This window comes from Leuciscus leuciscus (genome assembly GCF_965113295.1).
Source record: "Leuciscus leuciscus genome assembly, contig: HAP1_SCAFFOLD_817, whole genome shotgun sequence".
NCBI classification, from domain to species: domain Eukaryota; kingdom Metazoa; phylum Chordata; class Actinopteri; order Cypriniformes; family Leuciscidae; genus Leuciscus; species Leuciscus leuciscus.
The window spans coordinates 2,501-20,209 of NW_028117923.1; the positions used below are offsets into that span (position 1 = coordinate 2,501).

The 17,709-nt window shown below is 39.5% G+C and overlaps 2 protein-coding genes and 1 long non-coding RNA gene across 3 annotated transcripts in view; 2 read left to right on the top strand and 1 right to left on the bottom strand.

Moving 5' to 3' along the window:
- The window catches only part of LOC309491994 (myoglobin-like), a 5,188-nt gene extending 2,370 nt beyond the window's left edge, over window positions 1-2,818 (bottom strand). The window contains exons 1-3 of the mRNA XM_082191021.1: window positions 2,673-2,818; window positions 696-781; window positions 399-618 (exon numbers count right to left, since the gene is read on the bottom strand). Of these exons, the coding sequence (XP_082047147.1) occupies window positions 399-618; window positions 696-781; window positions 2,673-2,762 (396 nt within the window). The 5' untranslated portion in view covers window positions 2,763-2,818. The remainder of the gene's footprint in view (window positions 1-398; window positions 619-695; window positions 782-2,672) is intronic.
- LOC309491995 lies at window positions 760-1,664 on the top strand. Its single transcript, XR_014203391.1, has 2 exons — window positions 760-904; window positions 939-1,664. It is a non-coding gene; the product is annotated as an uncharacterized lncRNA (long non-coding RNA).
- A 2,583-nt stretch (window positions 2,819-5,401) lies between the features above and the next one.
- LOC309491996 (ras-related protein Rab-1A-like) lies at window positions 5,402-16,260 on the top strand. The gene is made up of 6 exons (XM_082191022.1): window positions 5,402-5,607; window positions 6,563-6,635; window positions 8,085-8,180; window positions 10,767-10,862; window positions 12,105-12,236; window positions 14,498-16,260. Exons 1-6 carry the CDS (start codon window positions 5,594-5,596, stop codon window positions 14,693-14,695), a joined length of 609 nt encoding a protein of 202 aa, XP_082047148.1. The 5' UTR covers window positions 5,402-5,593; the 3' UTR covers window positions 14,696-16,260.
- The last annotated feature ends 1,449 nt before the right edge of the window (window positions 16,261-17,709 follow it).

Below are 17,709 nucleotides of genomic sequence, written 5' to 3' on the forward strand. Positions count from 1 at the left end.
GCTGATTGTGTATTTTTAGTATGGTGATGCTAGCCTGGTAACATGCTAATGTCAATGGCATAATTTATTTTTATAAAATTAATGATCAGCATTCACAGTCGGTCACTTATGAGGGTTTTAGTTCAGTGCTAGTTTTACCTTTCTAAAAACTTTCTGCTCCAAAATATAATTGAATATTATAATATTAAAAATGTAATATTTTGTTTCATTTTCTTTCTGTTTTTGCAATGAAATATAGCTTTTTTTTACTTTAAAATGTAATTTGTTTTTTTTACTATATATATATATATTAAGGTAGGCTACTAGTTGTGTTAGGATGCTGTCTAGGCAGTGTTCACTAGTTCACTAGTTTCAAAAGATTAAGACCGTCAGTGTCCAGTGAAGATGTCCTGCGTTACCCTGAAGTTGTTGAGGGCGATCTTGTGTGTTTTGGCGTGTGTGTCGGCCAGTGGTTTGAGGAGGGCAGCGTGATCCCCTTTGGCCTTCAGGAGTTCCCCCAGTTTCTTCAGGACGGTCGCCCCGTGGGCCGCCACCGCCTTGTTCCCCGCCAGATCCGCCTGAGAGATGCCCACAAACTTTGGGAAGAGCTTCAGTGTGTCCGGATACTCCTTAAACAAGCTGAAGAGAGAGAGAGAACATTAGCCAGACCCGGGGAGAACACACGTTCAGATGTGTGTGTGGAGTCAGGAACTAACCGGGTCAGAACCTCCCCCCCGTGACCCGTGTAATCGGCCTCCACGGCTCCCCAGCACTTCAGGACCAGCTCATGATCGGACATCGTCTGTGCAAGACAAGACAAGTTAGACACACACACACACACACACACACACACACCTGTCCTGAAGAACCATCCCAAGCGCAACACATCTCAGGCGTTTGGATCATAGAGCGCATGTTGAAGTGTGTGTGTGTGCCAGTCAGAGGAGCACATGCCGAAGGTTCACGCTTAGCTGAAAGAATATTGTGTGTGCATTGCATTATTTCTTGAGTTTGAGTTTATTTGACATAAAAGTTGCAATGCAACCTTGAAACCATCCACACACACACAAAAGAAGCATCACAACAAAACAAACACATATATATCCATGTCTAAGCCATCCTAAAGCGACCTCTTCACTCGTATATGGGGAGGTTATGGGGTATTGTGCGTGTATGAGTGTTTTTAGAGACTGTCTGTTTGACATTAGCCTCTTAAAATAGGTTCACTGTGCGTCACCAGACGGACAATACAATTTTGGACGGACCTAATTCAGATTTTATCAAAAAGTTTGAAATCTTGAGATTTGATTTTTGAGATCCTTCTATATATTGTTTTTGGTCACAGCTTTATTTTATTGTCTCATATATATATATATATATATATATATATATTTTTTTTTTTGTCTTATGATTATGGGCAGATCTTGGGCTTTGTTGTAAATTGTTACACACATAAAATGTTTAATAAATAAAGAATAAAAAAAAAAAAGAAGTAAATTTTAGTCAACATTTTGCACATTTTGTCTGCATTCGGCTTGTCTAATTGTTTGCATTGATCAAGGTAAACTGTTACTGTACATCTGAACGCCTGTAGTGATGTGAAACACTGAAGATCCATCATCTCAGTTTAGAAGATAATAAATCAGCGGCTTTTAACTCTTTCACTACTCTTTTCTTTCTTTCTTTCTTTCTTTCTCAAACAAATTCTGCTCTTTCAAATTCAATTTGGATTTTTTTCTGTGCGTGTTTTTCCTTCCATCGCAGACGTTTTCCCTTCTTCTGCAGGGACATTTTTACTGAATTTTTAATTTTAAGTTTTCACTTTCCCAACAAACTCTGTCACAAACTATAATTTTACTTTTGAGTTTAATCTTAACTTTGTTATTTTAAGTTTTATTTGACTATTTTATCCTGTCTCAATGAATTCTGCTTAAAAACTACAATTCAACTTTTAAGTTTAACTTAAATGTACCCTTCTCAAACTAATTCTGCTATTTGAATTCAATTTGGACTTCTATGTGCATTTTTATTTCATTGCAAAAGTTTTCCTTTTGTAAAATATAAACTTCTGCATTAAAATTTTACTCAATCTTTTTTTTTTTTTTTTTCTCATAAAATTCTGTAACAAACTAAAATGGTACTTTTGAGTTTAATTTAAACTAAAACTTAGTTTTAACTAATCCTGTCTCAATGAATTCTACTTAAAAACTAGAGTTTCTAAGTTTAACTTACATTTACTCTTCTCAAACAAATTCTGCTATTTTAATTCAATTTGGACTTTGATGTGCAATTTTCTTTCATCTTTTGTAAAATAAAAACTTCTGCGTTGAAATTATGTAATTTTTACTTTTAATAATTGTTTTACTAGTTTTCACTTTCTCATTAAATTCTTTAACAAACTATAATTTTACTTTTGAATTTTATTTAAAGTTTTATTTTACATTGTCTCAATGAATTCTGCTTCAAAGCTAAAAATTGTAAGCTTAATTTTAACTTTTTAAATTATAGTTTACCCTCTCAATCAAATTCTACTACAAAAGAATTTTAAAAAGTAGTATTATAATTTGAAATATCACGAGTAGACTTAATTTTGTTGCTTTTCAAAGCATTTTAAGTGTTAAAATAATGAAAAATGTAGTCATTTACATCCTAACTTTTGCTCAAAACATTATAAAGTCCAGTCAAGCTCTTACCGATATCAGCGTCCGCTTCTGAAGAGTGTGTGACTGGTTGTGTTTGGAAAACTCCCCAAATAAGCTCAGATTATCAGTTTTGCCCCACATTTACCTTTTATACTGCATCTTTGTGACATCACCACCCTCACCTGTCAATCACACTGTCCCTCTCCTTGTCTTGAAATGTTAAACACACCCCTCTAATTTCCCCACCAGAAAACACACACACACTCTCCCTCTCTCTTTCACACACACACACTCTCCCTCTCTCTCTCACACACACACACACACACACACACACACACACACACACACACACACACACACACACACACACACACACACACAGTCTCACACTCACACACACACTCTCTCTCTCTCTCTCTCTCTCTCACACACACACACACACACACACTCTCTCTCTCTCTCTCTCTCTCTCTCTCTCTCTCTCTCTCTCTCTCACACACACACACACACACACACTCTCTCTCTCTCTCTCTCTCTCTCTCTCTCTCTCTCTCTCTCACACACACACACACACCCACACACTCACAGATGCACACACTCTCACACACAGACACTAATACTCTCACACACACACACACACACACATTCACTCTCTCTCACACACAGTCTCTGCAACATTGGCTCTGCAACAGAAGCCGTTTGAGATGCTCTGATTCCGTCAGTGGAACACACACACATGCTCACCTGTGCAACACACTACAGTCACTTTAAAAAGTAATTCTGGGATCATGAAGATAGTTGTTCCCTCAGTTCTTGTACAGCATCATCACTGAGCTCATGTTGTGGAGGAGCAGAAGAAGAAGCCTGAGGGGTTGATTGGGGCTTTATGTGTGTCTGGCTCAGGGAAAACAAAACAATGACCGGCACGTGTGCAAACAAACACAGGAAAACAGCACTTAACCTCAAGCTTTTTATATATCAAATCTGAACAATAAAGCAATAAACGCAGGCGCAGCACAACACCATCGACATTGTCCATATCTGTCCTAGCACTCATTCTCTCTTCAGCAGTCACCAGACAGGTGTATTAATAGCATTTGTAGGGTCGTAGAGAGTGTGAGCCTGTGTGTGTGTGTGTGTGTGTGTGTGTGTGTGTGTGTGTGTGTGTGTGTGTGTGTGTTTGGATAAGGGAAAAGCCTTTCCCCTCCATTCAGACCAGTTCAAAGACGGGTCAAGATCAGAAGCCACTGCCAAAATCTGACATAAATGACGAGCTAAACACATTAGCATTAACTCTGAACTTCGGACCCTTTCATGAGGTAAAGATTTTTGTTGTGGAAAAATCACCAAAAGCAAACCAGAGAAAGAATATGTGCTCCACTATGAGACAGTCTTCGGCAACTCTCACACCTTTCATTAGTCCGACAGGGAGATTTCATGATAATGACTCTTGTGTTAAACTGACAGACCACTCAATGTTGCTGGACTACAGTGTTTATGACTGGATTGTAGCGCCATCTCGAGGATGAAACCGTTGATGTGCTTCACAAGACGTCAGTTTGTGTGTTTAGTGATGCACCTCTACAAGGATAATCAGGGCAGGGGGCTTCGCTCATGATCGATTCAAATATTCAAAATTTGGCCGGAAATTGTTGCGTGAGAAACACAGTCTTATTTTGCACGCAGATGCTGGTCAGCTCAACCAAAAACCTTTGAAAGCTAAACACATTTAGTTTTTTGAAAAATGTTTGACTTTTTTTGGCTTTTAGTCTGAATATGTACTGTTATTTATAAGATAGTGTGCTCCAAAAACAATGGCAAAATTCACATTTAGAGGATATAAGCGTTCAAAACGTACAGACTCTCACTTCCGCCAATATGGATCAATGATTTTGATGACGTCACTCTGCACTTCAGCTTCTCATAAGATTTTCTGTCCAATCAAATGCTCTATACTATAGAATCTAAAGCCCCGCCCCCTACATTATACATATAGATGCTGAAGCTGCAGCTGAAATCAGTCACTTGTTCACACATTTGCTATTTCTGCATGATGAATGGCAAGTAGTGCACTTTATATGGGATGGGGAACGATTCAGACATTTAAAGAACGATTAAATATGCTTTCCATTGAGGCGAATGAAGTTTGGTTTCACATTAGTGTCAATCGAACCGCCGCAGCTCCGGTCCTGAGACACGATACACAGAGCAGATCATATGATCGAGTCGCCGCAGACTAGAAAATTTATCAGACTATAATTTGAATTCAACACAGAATGCTGTATTTCAAAGCAACATGGAGGAGATTAGAAGGAGAAATGGTTAGAGATCAGGAGGAAACTGCGGCTTTATCAAGCTCAATGGCTCTGAGCTGTGATATAAACTAAACGCTATTGGCTAATTTAAAAAATAAAAGGGGTGGGGCTGTTTGACATGTCTGTCTTCCTGTTTCAGTGGAAATTATATCAACACATTTGTAGTAAGGCACTTCAGTGGGCCTTTAAATAAACTTTTTGCGTTTTCTTACAGAATAAAGGTCGTTTGTAAACTCTCCAAAAACATTCATCCAAATTAACTCCATAATATGCCATGTGTAATAAAATATTTTCGCCAAAAATATTTTCGGATATATAAAATGTAAATAATGAATCATGATATTTTCAAAATGTCATTTATATATAAAAATATAAATAATAACAAGCATATGTTATTAGTCGTTTATTTGTCAGGACTTTTATTTTGGCGGGTCGTGCAGTGAAAGTGACCGTTCATCGACTCTAGTTATTCCAGCTTCACTGTCGAGTGGCCATTTTTCTGTGTCCGGATCCCGGTTCCGCTCGTTTCTCTCCTAAAACCGCTTTTAACACCGAACAATAACGGATATCACCGGCAAACGAGTCTCGAACATTAACTGCACTCGTCGCGGGGAAGAAAACGGCAGATAAAGCGGGAGTTTCCGTGTGTTGTCCATCATGAATCCTGAATAGTAAGTTTGTGTGAAGAAAAAAAAAAGCGCTGATGACACATCAAACACATGAACGCGCACTCGTCACCTGCTTTATTAATATTTACAGAAACCATGGCAGTGTTAACTAAACAAAATATTAAAGTGAACTAAATGCTGACTTTATATATCAGGATTAATTTGTTTTGTATCACAACTACGCTCTTGTTCAAGCAGATCAAACAACCGGGAGCCGTTTCGATTTGGTTTAAAAAATATTATTATAAATAAATATGTTTATAGCTAGATATGTATAGTAATACTTGTAATAATGATGCATAACATAACTGTCGGGCTGTTTCCGACACACTCGAGTGCCACGTCGTTAGGAAACCGATAAGTAAAGAATGAAACTGAAGAAATGATCTACGTAATGACACGTCAGATCATGTTAATAATGAAATAAATCATCCTCGGGCTGATCAAACTACTGTCAGGAAGTGGATCATGAAATGTGATCTCGGGCCTGAACTTACTGACAGTGTGACATGTTGAGTTTTGTTGTAGGGGCTGATGGGTAATTAAATCACCTGTTACCACACCACTGTCAGAGTCTGTGGGTTTACCATGGTAAAGTGATGGTAATACAATGAAATTGAAGAATGTGACTCTGGAAACCTGTCCAGATCATAATTTACATCGAAATCAGAAGTTTTGCTTCATGACGTTATTTCCGCACCGTTTTCTTGTGATTATTTGTGGGTAGAGATGAGGTATTCCTCTTTTTATCTCCATTATTTCCCTCGTCAGATTCATTTAACACATGTGTAATGTTGAGACATGATGACACACACACACACACACACATGTTGCGTAACGTAACTCCCAGCTCCACGTCACACATGACAACTGACCAGAAGTGATTACTGATAGATGTTATAATCTGAATCCTCTCTCTCTCTCTCTCTCTCTCTCTCTCTCTCTCTCTCTCTCTCAGCGATTACCTGTTCAAACTCCTGCTGATCGGAGACTCGGGCGTCGGGAAGTCCTGCCTTCTGCTGCGTTTCGCTGTGAGTTATTAGCCTGCCATCAAGATACTGCTCACACACACACAGATAGTGGCTCTTATTGCACCGGTGATTTGACTGTCAAAGAGCTTGATGATAAAGGTGAAGGGTGCATGTCTTCGGCCTGACTGGGTCGGGAGGGGCGGCACTTCCAGTTTACCTGGTTTATTTGTTCAAATCCATTCAATAGCTGTGTTTCCACCCACCATGTTTATGCGCATTTTGGGATGGAAACTCCTAGATACACATAAAGGTTTTTTTTTCCTTTTTTTTCTTTTGTATCCGATAATAAGACACGAACTGCGATGGAAACACATTTGCTGAATAAATCCCTCAATGCACAACAAACTTGCGTGACTTTGCCTCAAAAGAGGCTGTGATTGGATGACTGGACTAATCAGAGGACCAATCGCATCACAGCATCTCAGATGTTGATGGCTCTGAGTCGAAGTCTGTGATCAGAATGATTTGGTTTAATTCCTCCAGAAGCGACTCACATGATTGTTCACAGACTCCAGCATCTGAACGCCAGAGAACATGACAGAGTTTATTAAAAGAGCCACAGTTTCTTTCACGATTTCAGCAACTTCCATTTTTATAAGGGATGGAACGATTTGAACATTTTGTCCGATACCGATAACCAATCATTTATATTTGATAAACTGATATATTAGCAGATAAATCTAAATCCAAATTTTTCTGTACATTTTGAGAGCCTTATCATGTTCAGTGGCCGATATGACAGACTTGCGCTGCACATGTTGCTCTTTACTGTATTTTCCTTTTTTGAAGTGATTCCAATCATATTTCAAGCAATATTAAACCCTCATGTTGAACAGTGCGTCTCTCAAGCGTCTCAGCTGAAGGACATAATACATTAATTATCCTAATTTTCGTATCAGGCTGATAACGATAACATTATAAATGAACACATCTGCCGATAGCGATATGGTGGCCAATATATCGTGCATCCCTAATGTTTATTACAGATATTGTGTGCCAGTTTCCCAGGAAGTGATGATTTTGTTCTCTTGAATACAAGATGGAAACAATGCTTTATTATCAAATGTTTATGCAATATTCCATTTTAATTTTGCAACTTTGAATGGAAACAGCTGGTGTGAGAGAAACCTTGAGTTGTGTTGTTGAGTGTGCTTTTAAATGTAACATTTCATTTAATATCCAGCAATATTATTGATCTGCCTGCATTGACAACATTATGAGCTGGACGATGACATCACGGTTTACTCAAGAGCGGCTGTATATTAACTAAATTAATAACTTTTCTACAACAAACATGAACCGTCACTGAACTTACTTAAGCTGGACTGTGACGCTATTTTCTTCTAGAAACAAACTATTATTTTGCTGTTATCTCTGTAAAGCTGCTTTGAAACTGAATCTGTATTGTTTAAAGCGCTGTATAGATAAAGGTGTCTTGACTCTCCTCAGGATGACACGTACACGGAGAGCTACATCAGCACAATCGGGGTGGACTTCAAGATCCGGACGATAGAACTGGACGGGAAGACCATCAAACTACAGATCGTAAGAGCTCACTATAACGGCTCACACACACTCGCCGCCTCTCGTTACACAAGCTTGACTTCATGAGTTCGTAACGCAACGCAAGCACACGTCACATTCCCAGCATGCACATCACACTAGCCCCGTTTACATGCACACTTTTTTGCTATTCTGATTGAGATCGTTCTGATTGACGGATTCCGGTTGACTGTTTACATGGGATGTTATCTAAACCGATCTGGTGTTTACATGTGCTGACGCTTTCAATCCAAATCATTTTGTGACATGCGCACACAGCTTGTCTGCCGGATCTGGAAGCTCATTATTTCCCACGTTTTCAATCCTGTCAAGATGGTGCATCACTTAATCGTTGCGTTAGTTGTAGGCATTAACCGCGTTTCGAGCCATAAACGGGCCCTGCCAGGCTAACCGTGCCCAAAATCTGCTGCGTTTCCACTGTCGGGTCAGAAGCTCCACAGCGCTTCACTAAAACACGCCCGTAACACGCCTCTCTGGAACAACGTCACACAAACCCATCATTTCACCAACAAAATGGACGTTTTATCAGAAAACTGATCAGAAAGAAATCACTGGAAACAGCGTGATCGCAAAACAAGAGCGACCGTTTTCTGGCATTTTTAATTGAATATTTAAAGCCCAAGAATAGATGTTTTACCACAGGTTTACAATAAAAAGCGATACATTGATCATAATGAATTAATTTGTGTCAAAATTGCACATTAGTCACACAGAAATAAAGTGGTTTACCGTTTATGACGTTTGTGAACGTTCACAAAAAGAAAGAGGACACGCACCTTATTCAGTCGCGTCTGTTTCTGTTTATTTGGTAGCCTATAGTTACAGGACATATTTACATCACATTTAGAAAGAATGATAATTTCTACAAATATGCCACCAAAAATATGACCTGAGGAGCTTTAGCACTCTCTCCCAGAAGGATACAGATTTTCAGTCAAAGAAAAAGAGGATAGTCCGAGACATAGGCTACTGACAGATCAAATAAAAACAGGATTATGATAACTTATATGATTTGTCTGATTTCTTCAAGCGTTCATATTTACCATGTTTACTGTGGTAATGGTTAGCGTTAGTGATGCTCCGATTGATCGGCCGCCGATCATGATCGGCCGATATTGGCAAAAAATAGCTTGATCGGCAACCCCCAAAAGCGCCGATCAAAAAAGCCGATCACGTGACGTAAATAACTCGCGCAACTTTTCCGCATGCGCTGCAACACAACAGCAGAGCAGAGCTTGCTTAACAGTGGCAAAATTAGTTCTCCTATGACGGCAATTCAATGGCAATTATAAACGAGCGCACAACTGATGCTGGCGCGCGCGGTAAATGACATCCGCGAGAGGATAACAGATCTACGCGCGAGGAAACGGGAACTCGCGAGCTCATTCAAACCCTGCGCGGGCGCATGACATCTCTGCCCTCGCGAGCGCGCATGATCATTCCCCACACTCTCGCGCTTGATCTCCTCTCGCCTGCTGATTTTGCTCGCTCGAACACTTTTATTTTTGGCAGTCGAGGGGCGGGACTTACTGTTTTAATAACCTCAAATGTCATTGTCATTATTTTATTTTTTGGATCTGATGTAGTTAGTTCCTCAACTACATCCATTGTAGTCTGCCTGACCCCTCTTTGTTTTGAAAAATTATACTGTGCCTTATTTGGAAAAGGTGGCCTACAGTAGCCTTATGTTATCTTGTTTTCTAACTACAATTAAATAAATATTGGTGGTTCTTCAAGATTTTCTTGACTCTAGCATATTTCCATTCTGTGATCGGCAGTGATCGGCAATCGGCAGATCATGATTTTGGTGATCGGTAATCGGTGATCGGCCCCAAAAATGCTGATCGGAGCATCACTAGTTAGCGTGCATAGTTTTTTGCATCGGGTATAAATATTATTATACGGTGATCAGAATCCACATCGGATCACAAACAGAAGGCATTATGTTAGCTGACAGAATTATCTGGCGCAAAACCAGGCATGCGCAGAAAGACGTTCACTCAAAGTAATCGGATCAGATCGTTTACATGGTGTAATCTTTCGTTTGATCGGTTCATGAAAAGGTTTATTCCACCCCCTTCAATCCGACTGAAATTTCAATCGGTTTGAGCATTTCTATTCTGATTGAGGTGTTGACATGGAGCATTTTCATTCTGATTGGACTTTTAAACTGGTTATAATCGGAATACAATGCTACATGTAAACGGGGCTAGTGACACACATTTGAGTTTCAGCACTGCCGTAAGACTCGTTAATTACACCAGCTTGAGATGTTTTAATGGTTTCGTAAGAGTCTCTTCTGCATTTATTTAATCAGAAATAGTCAAAACAGTGAAATATTAGTATAATTTGAAATAAGTTTTCTATGTGAATAAATGGTTAAAGTGTAATTTATTCCTGTGATCAAAGCTGAATTTTCAGCATCATTACTCCAGTCTTCAGTGTCACATGATCCTTCAGAAATCATCTAATATGAGGATTTCTGATTATTGTCAGTGTTGAACACAGTTGTGCTGCTTGATATGTGTGTGTGTTTGCTGAACGTGTGTGTGTTTGTTGTGTTAACAGTGGGACACCGCGGGTCAGGAGCGATTCCGCACCATCACGTCCAGCTACTACAGAGGAGCTCACGGGATCATCGTCGTTTACGACGTCACGGATCAGGTGACCAAACAGTCCTGGAGTATGAGAGTTTCTGAAGCGTGTCTGTGTGTGTATGTGAGTGTTTCTGTGTGTGTGAGCGTTTCTGAAGCGTTTCTGTGTGTGTGAGCGTTTCTGAAGCGTGTGTGTGTGTGTGTGTGTTAGTGTTTCTGTGTGTGTGAGCGTTTTTGTGTGTCTGAGTGTTTCTGAAGCGTTTCTGTGTGTGTGTGTGTGAGCGTTTCTGAAGCGCGTGTGTGTGTGAGCGTTTCTGAAGCGTTTCTGTGTGTGTTAGCGTTTTTGTGTGTCTGAGTGTTTCTGTGTGTGTGTGTGTGTGAGAGCGTTTCTGAAGCGCGTGTGTGTGTGTGTGAGCGTTTCTGTGTGTGCGCGAGTGTTTGTATGTCTGAGTGTTTCTGAAGCGTTTCTGTGTGTGTGTGAGCGTTTCTGAAGCGCGTCTGTGTGTGTATGTGAGTGTTTCTGTGTGTGTGTGTGTGTGTGTGTGTGTGTGTGTGAGAGCGTTTCTGAAGCGTTTCTGTGTGTGTGTGTGTGTGTGTGTGTGTGTGTGTGTGAAAGTTTCAGTGTGTGTGAGTGTTTGTGTGTCTGAGTGTTTCTGAAGCGTGTGTGTGTGTGTGTGTGTGTGTGTGTGTGTGTGTGTGTGTGTGTGTGTGTGTGTGTGTGTGTGTGTGTGTGTGTGTGAAGTTTCAGTGTGTGTGAGTGTTTGTGTGTCTGAGTGTTTCTGAAGTGTGTGTGTGTGAGAGCGTTTCTGAAGCGTTTCTGAAGCGTTTCTGTGTGTGTGTGAGCGTTTCTGTGAGTGTTTGTGTGTCTGTGTTTCTGAAGCGTGTGTGTGTGTGTGAGCATTTCTGTGTGTGTGAGCGTTTGTGTGTCTGAGTGTTTCTGAAGTGTGTGTGTGTGTGTGTGTGTGTGAGCGTTTCTGAAGCGTTTCTGAAGCGTTTCTGTGTGTGTGTGAGCGTTTCTGTGTGTGTGAGTGTTTGTGTGTGTGAGTGTTTGTGTGTCTGAGTGTTTCTGAAGCGTGTGTGTGTGTGTGTGTGTGTGTGTGTGAGCGTTTCTGAAGCATTTCTGTGTGTGTGTGAGCGTTTCTGTGTGTGTGAGTGTTTGTGTGTGTGAGTGTTTGTGTGTCTGAGTGTTTCTGAAGCGTGTGTGTGTGTGTGAGCGTTTCTGTGTGTGTGAGCGTTTCTGTGTGTGTGAGCGTTTCTGTGAGTGTGTGTGTGTGTTTCTGCTGGTTGGTTATAATGGCATGTGTTTCCTCAGGAGTCCTTCAATAACGTCAAACAGTGGCTTCAGGAGATCGATCGCTACGCCAGTGAAAACGTCAACAAGCTCCTGGTGGGGAACAAGTGTGATCTGACCACTAAGAAACTTGTGGATTACACCGCAGCGAAGGTACAGGTCCTCAGCAGAGTCACAGCACTATACACACTATACACACTGTAATCAACACTGTAATCAACACTATAATCAACACTATACGACCGTTAGCAGAGCAACCCGGGAAACCGCCGGATTTATCATTTACACAACTAACACTTATTTACTTTACTTTATATTCATTATTACTTCTTATTAGTTATTAAATAAATAATAATTTAAAAATCAATACATTTTGTTTAAAAACTTTCCTGATTGAAAGCAGAAAACTGGCTTATTAATAATTAATAAAGTATTTACATTATTATTCATTACTTAAATAATTAATAGTTTATGTATAATGCATTTTATTTTTGCAGCCCAAAAGACTGGCTGATTATCAGTTTAAATAGGTGTTAATTATTTTAAAAAATGATTGGTAATTATTTATTAATTTATTAATTATAAACCTTTCCTGGTTGCAAACTGAAATTATTTAATCACTATTAATTATTAAATAATGAATAATAGTTACAATTTAAAATATTATTAAACTTTTTTTTTTGAAATTTAAAATATTAAATTATTATATTTCCTTTGATTCTACACTCATTTCAATTTGTAAATATATTGTTTATGATAAATATAAATGTAATACAGAAAATGGCATAACATTTATTAATGATGTTTTAAATTTACAGTCATATACAGTGTGTGTGTGTGTCTATATATATATATATATATATATATATGTATGTGTATTAGGCTTGGGCGGTATTCGAATTTTGAAACCGTCAAACCGCCTCCCTATTTTACCGGGGTATACGGTATTACCGTGACTAATTAAAAATGACATAATGGGCTCAGACGGCGTCACCAAACTGTTGGCTTGTGCCTACACCGTTCAGAAACTGAATGCCAGATCGGGCAAAAAAACAACAACAACAAAAAAATCAAGCCCAACCCCTGCACGTTGTGTCTGAGTCAGGCCGACGGCATTAACTGTTATTATGAGCCGGAGCCCACCATTATTCAACATAATATCTGTGTGCGTGCAACAAGCAAGAAGTGCCTTTGTAATCCGGTGACGCGTGTCCATTGATTTTTATTAATAAAACTTTTCTGCAAAGATGGAAGTTGACGATCGCCATCTCTGTAGTGAACGCGCCTATAGAAAGAAAACGCTATAGAGAGACATGCACATCATGGATTACAGAGAGGTAGGCTAGTCTATTTCTTTTCGTTTTGAATGGTTTCGTTTACTGAAATTGACGATCGCATCTCCGTATGAACGCGCCTAGAGAGAAATGCACATCGTGGATTACTTAGCCTAATCAGTGAGTAGCCTATTTCTTTCGTTTTGAATTGTTTCGTTTAAAGAAATTGACGATCGCCATCTCCGTATGAACGCGCCTAGAGAGAAATGCACACCATTGATTAATCAGACTATATTTCTTTTCGTTTTGAATTGTTTCTTTTAATGAAATTGACGATCGCATCTCTGTATGAACGAGAGAAATGCACATCATGGATTACTTAGCCTAATCAGTGAGTTGCCTATTTCTTTCGTTTTTAATTGTTTCGTTTAAAGAAATTTCAAGCTTTATTTATTTGTCATGTCTGTGAGGCATAGCCTTTTTTATGAGATTTCAATGCAAGTGACAGCGGCATGCTCATCATGTCATGATTATATTAAATCCAGGCGTTTGGTTGATGAAAATTTTATAAAAATTTAGATACAATTTATACAAAACGAAATTCGTTTAAAAGAGGCCTTTTACAAAACTAAATTTATTGAAGTGGTCAAATCGTCTGACACCCGATGCATCCCATCTTATTTGTGCTGTTCACTTTTCATAATCAACAAAGATGGAAAAAATAACATTATAATATTTTAACAAATACGAAACTTAATGCGCTTATGTATCCTGGCAGCAGTGAGTGGGCGGTTGTTTCGGAGATGCGACGTTAGAGGTGTTTACATCTCTCGCGGTATTACCTCGTCAGTATTTACCGCCTCTCCCTTCTCATTTGGTTGGAACCAGAAATATTGCCAAACTGCAACCACACATAAGCATTTTTTAGGCAATAAATAAATTATATATATATTATAGGCTATATAAGTGCCGGTAATGACGGTATTGAAACTGATACCGGTGCTATTTTAAGATCCCGCGGTATCCGATATTACCGTAATACCGCCCAACCCTAATGTGTATTAAATTGGAATACTTAAATGTATAATATATTCTAGACAATATTAAAGCTCTAGATCAATCTGTTGTTGTCCCGTTCAGGAGTTTGCGGACTCTCTCGGCATCCCGTTCCTGGAGACGAGTGCGAAGAGCTCCAGTAACGTGGAGCAGGCCTTCATGACCATGGCAGCGGAGATCAAGAAGAGGATGGGCCCCGGGGCCACGGCTGGAGGACCCGACAAATCCAACGTCAAGATCCAGAGCACACCGGTCAAGGCCTCCAGCGGAGGGTGCTGCTGAGAACCAGACCCCTCAAACACAAGACCACAGTAACGTTACACCACACAGCTGAGTTACCACAGAGAGAGAGAGAGAGAGTGTGCGTGTGTGTGTGTGTGTGTGTGTGTGTGTGTGTGTGTGTGTGTGTGTGAGAGACAGAGAGAGAGAGAGTGAGAGAGAGTGTGTGTGTGTGTGTGTGTGTGTGTGTGTGTGTGTGTGTGTGTGTGCGTGAGAGTGTGTGTGAGAGAGAGTGTGTGTGTGAGACAGAGAGAGAGAGAGTGTGTGTAAGAGACAGAGAGAGAGAGAGAGAGTGTGTGAGAGACAGAGAGAGAGTGTGTGTGAGAGAGTGAGAGAGAGTGTGTGCGTGAGAGTGTGTGTGAGAGAGAGAGTGTGTGTGTGAGAGAGAGAGTGTGTGTGTAAGAGACAGAGAGAGAGAGAGAGTGTGTAAGAGACAGACAGACAGAGAGAGAGAGAGAGAGAGAGAGTGTGTGTGTGTGTGTGTGTGTGTGTGAGAGAGAGGGTGAGGGTGAGATTGAGTGTGTGTGAGAGAGTGAGTGTGTGTGAGAGAGTGAGTGTTGAGACGGAGAGCGAGAGAGTGAGAAAGAGTGTGTGTGTGTGTGTGTGAGACTGTATATGTGTGTGTGAGTGACTGTGTGTGAGTGAGAATATTAATGAGAAACAGTGTAAGAAAGGATCAAATGAAACCGCCTGATACTGAATGCCGCATGCACATGGCTGCATGACCAGACAAACACGTCTCCTAAACCCAGCGAGCGTCCCGTCTTCTGCTGGAGGAACATCTCAAACTCCCTGCGCTCATTTACTCAAGCATCTGAGAGTCTCCTGCGCGCTCAGAGGAAACACAACTCGATCTGGCCTTGAACTTCCTCTTGGGGACTTTGGAGGAAGCCGTGGACTGTGATGTCATAGCTGACCTCTGATCAGTGGGTTCCGTTACTATGGCTCCCGGTGTGGTTGCCCCGGCGACCTCTCCTTCAACCGCTGCCTTCTCTCTGCTTTTGGTGGACCGTTGTTTTTTTTCCCTGATTTTTTTGTATTTTATTTTTTATTTGTGATCTTCATCATTTCAAGACACCGGTCGTCAGAGCGCAACGCTTCAGAAAGCGCTTGTTCAAATGCATTGTCATTGTGTGTTTGTTGTTTGCCACGATTCTAACAGCATTATCATCCTGTGCAATTGTGTGTGATAATACTTTGGAAAACAAGAACCATATCCTCGTAGTTTAAATGTCAATGTTATGAATTGGTTCCGTCTCTTAATCAGTTTTGACGCTTACACACACACACGTATATTATGTATATCCTGTATATTGGACTCAACATTTGTTTACTGACAGCACAACAGCAGCGTCACTGTAATAGAGATGCAGATTTATGTATGAATGCGAGTGACTGATAAACAGGAAATGACATCACAATAGTTAAAGCAACTTACTTATGTAATTTTTTCTGTTTTCGGGGGGGAAATATGGTCTTTTTCTCCTCTATTTCTATTTTCTTTTATGTCACACAATGTTTAAATAAACTATGAAGGAAAAGTTTAATAAAAATGGTTTTAACTGGAATGTTTCATGTGTTTCATCATAAAAGAGCCAGTCATGTGATTTCAGTGTTGAAGATCACATGATCTTATTAGTCAGATCTGACGGACGCTACCGTTCTAAAGTTTATGGTCAATGAGATTATTTCTTTAAAAGAAATTAATACTTTTATTCAAAAAGGATGCAGTAAATTGATCAAAAATAACAGAAAAGACATTTATAATGTTACAAGTAAATGCCGTTCTTTTGAACTTTCTATTCATCAATGAATCCTGAATAAAAGTATCACTGTTTCCACACACATATAAAGCAGCTCAACTGTTTTCAACATTGATAATAATCATAAATGTTTCTTGAGCATCAAAGCATCATATTAGAGTGATTTCTGAAGGATCATGTGACACTGAAGACTGGAGTAATGATGTGGAAAATTCAGCTTTGATCACAGGAATAAATTAAATTTTAACAGATATTCACATAGAAAACACTTTCTGTAAATTGGAATAATATTTCGCAATTTTACAAAAAAATTTGTATTTTTAATCAAATAAATGCAGCCTTGGTGAGAATGAAACTAATGTTGAAAATTCAGCTTTGATCACCGGAGTAAAATACATTTGACAGTATATTACATAATAGAGCTGCACAAATCTGGGTGAATTAAGAATCACACGATAAAAAAAAAAAAAAAATCAAGACAATTTCTATTCTGAATAGACAACTAAACAAAATAACATGTAATTGACCAGAGGTTCTGACAAAATGTTATTTTCTGCAGCTATTTTTGTAATGGTCACTTGTCGCCACCTACTGGTGTAACGATATTGATACAATCGTTATTTGATGCATCAAGCTGCTTTCAGAAGGTGATTCACTCTATTTTGATCGCTCTCATAGACATCAGTGTTTATATTATAAGTAACTATAAACTTTTTTTATGAGAGAAATAATGATACCGTGTAGCTGAAAAGACTGTTTGTGAAGCTGTTTAATACATGATAACGGCTCTCTCTGGATCAGTGCCAACGCAGATCTGGATATTCACTGTGATCGTACACGTGTCAAAGGTTTAAAGGCACAATATGTAACTTTTTTGCTTTAAAAACAGCAAAAATCACTATATCTATGTTATATATTTTTTTTAGTTGTGTACTTACATTATCCCGACTGTTTCCAACAACTTTCAAACCAGGAGAAATTTGTAATTTAATTCGAGAAACGTCCCGTTTCTTTATTTCCGTTTTGTCGCCGTCAATGGCGTCATATCCGCGTTATCCCTGGTTTCCGCTCGTACTGCCATGGCAACCAGAGCTATGAACCAGAGCCCTCTGATAGTAAACAAAGCGACTGACGGTAGTTCGCAATGTCTATTTGCACGCTGTTGTTGTTTCGTTCAAACATTATGGACCATGGCAAGCAGACTTTGGATACAAAAGGAGAACTAAAACGAGAATCAATATCAGCGCGGTGTTT

Bases quoted from the DNA above. Each gene is read 5' to 3' on its own strand.
- LOC309491996 (XM_082191022.1), top strand. The intron at 8,181-10,766 runs GTAAGAGCTCAC...TTGTGTTAACAG, and splicing joins AGACCATCAAACTACAGATC to TGGGACACCGCGGGTCAGGA. The intron at 10,863-12,104 runs GTGACCAAACAG...GTGTTTCCTCAG, and splicing joins TTTACGACGTCACGGATCAG to GAGTCCTTCAATAACGTCAA.